Source organism: Chiloscyllium plagiosum, chromosome 2, assembly GCF_004010195.1.
Source record: "Chiloscyllium plagiosum isolate BGI_BamShark_2017 chromosome 2, ASM401019v2, whole genome shotgun sequence".
In the NCBI taxonomy this organism is placed as follows: domain Eukaryota; kingdom Metazoa; phylum Chordata; class Chondrichthyes; order Orectolobiformes; family Hemiscylliidae; genus Chiloscyllium; species Chiloscyllium plagiosum.
The window spans coordinates 10,905,116-10,910,288 of NC_057711.1; the positions used below are offsets into that span (position 1 = coordinate 10,905,116).

General features: G+C 41.0%; 1 protein-coding gene across 3 annotated transcripts in view; it reads right to left on the reverse strand.

Moving 5' to 3' along the window:
- The window catches only part of add1 (adducin 1 (alpha)), a 173,513-nt gene that overhangs the window by 149,054 nt on the left and 19,286 nt on the right, over positions 1 to 5,173 (reverse strand). Inside the window, exon 2 of one of the 3 annotated variants that reach the window (XM_043703897.1) lies at positions 4,065 to 4,172. The exons of the other annotated variants lie outside the window; for them this stretch is intronic. Coding sequence (XP_043559832.1) covers positions 4,065 to 4,072 — 8 coding nt within the window. The 5' untranslated portion in view covers positions 4,073 to 4,172. The remainder of the gene's footprint in view (positions 1 to 4,064; positions 4,173 to 5,173) is intronic. 3 annotated transcript variants of the gene reach the window in all.

A 5,173-nucleotide genomic window follows, 5' to 3' on the forward strand; every position in this document is an offset into this window, starting at 1 on the left:
GATCCAAAAATGTGAATCCTTCTCCCATACACCAGCTCCTCAGCCATGCATTCATCTGCTCTGTCCTCCTATTCCTGCCCTCACTAGCTCTTAGCACCAGGAGTAATCCAGATATTACAACCCTCGAGGACCACCTTTTTAAATTTCTGCCTAACTCTCTGTAACTTCTCTTCAGAATCTCAACCTTTTCCCTTCCTATATCGTTGGTTCCAATGTGGACAATGACCTCCTGCTGGCCCCTCTCCCCCGTGACAACATTCTGCACCCTCTCTGAGACATCCTTGATCCTGGCACCAGGAAAGCAACACACCATTCTGCTTTTTTCCTGCTGGCCACAGAAACATCTATCTGTACCTCAGACTACAGAACCCCCTAACACAATTGATCTCTTGGAAGCTGACATACCCCTCGTTGCATTAGAGCCAGTCTTAATACCAGAAACTTGGCTGTTCGTGCTACGTTCCCCTGAGAATCCATCACCCCGTACATTTTCCAAAACAGCATACCTGTTTGAAATGGGTATATTCACAAAAGACTCCTGCACTAGCTGCCTACCTCTCTTACCCTTCCTGGAGTTAACCCAATTATGTGACTGTATCTGAGACTTTCCCCCCTTCCTATAATTGCCATCGATCACATACTGTTGCTGTTGCAAATTCCTCATCGCTTCTATCTGACTCTCCAACTGATCCACTCGATCTGATAAGATTCGCATCCAACAGCATTTATGGCTGATATAATCCGCAGTAACCGTATCTGAGACTTTCCCCCCTTCCTATAATTGCCATCGATCACATACTGTTGCTGTTGCAAATTCCTCATCGCTTCTATCTGACTCTCCAACTGATCCACTCGATCTGATAAGATTCGCATCCAACAGCATTTATGGCTGATATAATCCGCAGTAACCCTTAAACTCTCTTTAAACTCCCACATCTGACAAGAAGTACATATCACTACAAAGGCCATTTTTGCTCCTTCATAATCTACAGACCCAGAAAATAACACTGTCTTATTCCTCTACAAACACACTGCCCCAGGTTAAATTAATAGCTATGGCTTATATTTTAAGTTTAATCAAGAGACTTGCCTCCAAATCATATAATCAAGAAAGAATCCACTATACTCACTACTGCAGCCTCTCTCTTGGACAGACTTAAAACAACAATTAACTTATCTGATTCTGTGCTGTGAACTTCGCCCAACAGTTCCTCCAAGATTTAGCTGTGAATTTCACTGTTTGTTAATTTTCCCAGATGCACTCCAATATGGTTGGCATGAACTGGTCGGACCGTGGAGTTTGTTTCCATTCTGTATGACTCTACAACAAGGTGCTCCAAAAACCCACTGCATAGACAATGCAGATTCCTTTTCTTGAAATCAGCTTTTTCCCAGTCCACCTGCATCTTGATGCCCTCCATGATTATTTTAATAGTGCCTTTCTTGGAATGTGACAGTACTGTGCCTTTGAGAGAGAAGTGTTCTGTCCTGTTTCTCTTGCAGAGAGGTTTGCCAGAATTGTGCTGAAGTCCAGGGCTCATCTGCTATTTCCGCTTTTAAATTTCTTTTTACTTACTTTCTTGTGGACAGCTTGACTGCAGTGGCATAGGTGTCAATGACATCAGCAAGGTGCCAAGCGCATTGGAGGGGAGTTTGTGTTCCCAGCAGCAGTAGAGGGAGGCAGTTTTGACTAGCAGTATCTGCAGCAGCTGCTTCAACATGGCTGGTCTAGTTTCAAATCTGAGCCCAATTTGGGACTCAGCAACAATCAGCAGCAGCTTAATTGTCAACACCAGCTCAACACTGGGGTTGCTATTTTCCTTTTGCAGTTCCTCAACTCTACCAACACAGATTCTATGCCTTCCAACTCTATCACTTCTTGCTATTGATTTAATTTCATTTCTTACTAACAAGGCAACCCTACCCTCTGCTCATTTGCCTATCCTATCTATAAGATATCCAGCATTGGAGCCAATGTCCCATGAATTCGAACCTATTTGTCTCACCAATCTTTGAGCTATGCCTTACTCTTGTTGGCCTTGCACCAAATTGCTCGTTGCTCAGGTAGTAAGCTAGTGATTTCCACCTTTTTAGTTGTGCTTTTTAAATTTAACCTCTAGCTGCTCATTTTCCCTGTCTTCCTATACAGTTGGTACCTATGTAGAGGACACTGGATCTTTCTCCTCCCACTCCACGTTCCCCTGCAGCTCAGATGAGATATCCTGAACTAGAGTGGCACTGTGCAGGCTACACAGTCTTCAGGACTCTCAATCCTAGCCACAGAGAAGTGTCTATTCCCCTAACCAAATGATCCCTGATTACAACTATATTTCTCTTTACTCTCCTCTTTTGAATGGCTCCCTATACAACAGAACTATAGTCAGTTTGATCAGGCCCTACTCTCATCTACACAGGGAGCAAGAATCTCAAACAGTTAGATAAACTCCTTAAACACTACTTACTGGATCCCTCTACCTGAATGGCTTGTTATCACACCCTCCTGTTCCTGACCACTAACCAAATTTGAAGTAGTTTAACTAAGGGAGACACAGGTTCCAGGTAATTCTCCCCCTCCCTGATATGATGCTCAAAGCTCAGTCTCCAGCTCATCAACTCTGCACTGAAGTTCCTCAAGCAACTAACACTTACTACAGATATGATCACAATGAACCACAATGGGCTCCATCGGCTCCTATATCATACAAATACAATACATTACCCAGCCCAGCATATATTTGTAATGACTTAGTTCCTTAAACTTATATTTTTAAAAATTTTGCCTTGGTCTTTTAGTTTGTAGCCTGTAAATATATCCCATTTACCTTCAATCTGAAAGTAATCTAGGCAAATTAGTAGCTATCACCAACCAATGAACTTATGGTTTACCTGTGATATCACTTCTTTGCGCTGGAGCCCCAGGCTTAAATTTATTCTGTTTAAAAGAAATACAAAGTATGAACCAAAAAGAGCAAGCAGAAAGCACCTCTTCCCCTTTGCACCAACTTCCTATATTGCTTCCAAATTCCCTGAACTGTACACTCACTTGGGATCTCTTCTTCCTGACCACTTGAAGCTTACTGCTGAGGGATTACAAGCAGCTTGGGGCTAAATTAAAAAGCGGAATCACCAAGGTAATAATTTCCAGATTGCTACCTGAGCCAAGAGTAAATTGATCTAGGGTAAATAAGATTAGAGGGGTAAATGCATGGTCCAAAGACTGGTGTTGTGGAAATGGGTTCCAATTCATGAGGCACTGGCACCAGAGCAAGGGAAAGAGAGCAGTCTCATTGGGGTGAGCTTCATTTGAAGTATACTGGATGCAATACTCTCAAATTGTTTGACTGAACTTGTAGACAGGGCTTTAAACTAATAAGTTGCAGGGAGTGTTTAATTGAAAGTAAGTTTTATCATCAAAAGAAACAAGACAGCAGAGGGTAAAAGAGTAGTGAAGTGATGAATAGTAATCAAACTGGGAAATGAAGGGTAGAAAATATATATAGAGGAGTGCAGCAGAAATTAGAACCAGAATGTAAAAGAATGGCTTAAAAAAAAAATTAAAGCTTAAGGCTCTTTATTTGAATGCACACAGCCTTTGTAACAAAGCAGATGAGTTGATAGCATAAACAGAAATACATTATTACAGAGATGTGGTTATAGGGTGACCAGGACTAGTAACCCAATTTTCAAGGGTACTCCAGTTCCAGAAGATCAGTTGAAAAAAAAAGAAAAAAAAAGGGTGGATTAGGTAAGGGGATGGCCTAGTGGTAGTATGGCTACACTATTAACCCAGAAACCTGGGCACTTGGATTCAAATCTCGTCATACCTATAACTCTAACCGATTTAGAACAATGGGGATTAGGGGCCCTGAAGACGTAAAGGAACAATAATTCAAAAATCAAACCAGCTTCTAATTTCATGTAATTGTATCTTTTGAGGAGATACTATTACAAAATGAGCACACAAAATTTCCACTAAACATCATACTTCATGTAGCATTTGAAATAAGTTTGTAACAAAAACAAATTGGATCCCTCAAACATCTAGGTCAGAAATTTAAACTAACCTTAACATATGAGGAAGGAAACCTTTAATTTTACCATATACACAACTTCTGTACAAAGAGACAATGATTTCCTCTTCTTAGGCTTCCTTCTATATCACATGGAATTATCTATGGAACAAATGTAATGGAAATCAAAAGGGAATCAGGATATAACGTAAGATAACTAAAGCATTTGCCAAGTTACCAGAGTTTGTTGTGATAATATGATTTGATCTTGTACAATTTTTATTGTTTAATAAAAGCAAAGTTTGTCATACTTCTCATTTAAGTCAATGAGGTATGGCAGCACTGACAAGGCCAGCATTAATTGCCGTCCTTAAATGTCTCTAAAATTGGCAGAGTCTCCAGGTGCTGGTTAATGTCTTCTCTAAGCTACACACAGAGGAACCCAAAGATTCCCATAAGGTACTTGTAAACAATGTATTCAGATATATTATGATACCCCTCTGGAACAGGTGAAGGTTGAAACCTGTGCTCAAGTGGCCACTTTACATTATTATGCAGGTGCAGCAATGCAAAGGAATTTAAAAGGCCTATATACTACAAAGAGGAGGTGAGGTTGCGAGCTGTACCCTCACACGCTTTAGAAGTGCATCATAACATCCAAATTCAAGAATTCACAAGGCCAGCCATTCACTGCAGAACACAGTTGCTGACCCCCTCTTGTAGAGGATATTTATGCAATTGGTCTAGTTACATTTCTGACAATCTCTACATATAATTGTGCGAAAATCTGATGAAAATGCTTTTGAACGCCAAATATAAGGCAGTAAGTCTGTCACTGGAGGTGGTCATTGCTTTCTGTCAGTGTACATTATTCGCCAGTTATCAACCCAAACTTAAAATATTGTTCAGGTCTTACTGCATGGAGCACAGACTACATAATTAACTGAGGAGTTGCAAAGAAAATGAAAACTGCGCAATAATCAGTGATAGGGATGGTCAAAGTTTGTGAGAAGATTTGTAGCTCGGGTGCTCGTTGCTGTGGTTCTGTTCGCCGAGCTGGAAGTTTTTGTTGCAAACGTTTAGTCCCCTGTCTAGGTGACATGAGCCTCCTGTGAGGCTAGCCACGAAACGACATGACCAGCTATCCCTAGTAGCCACACACG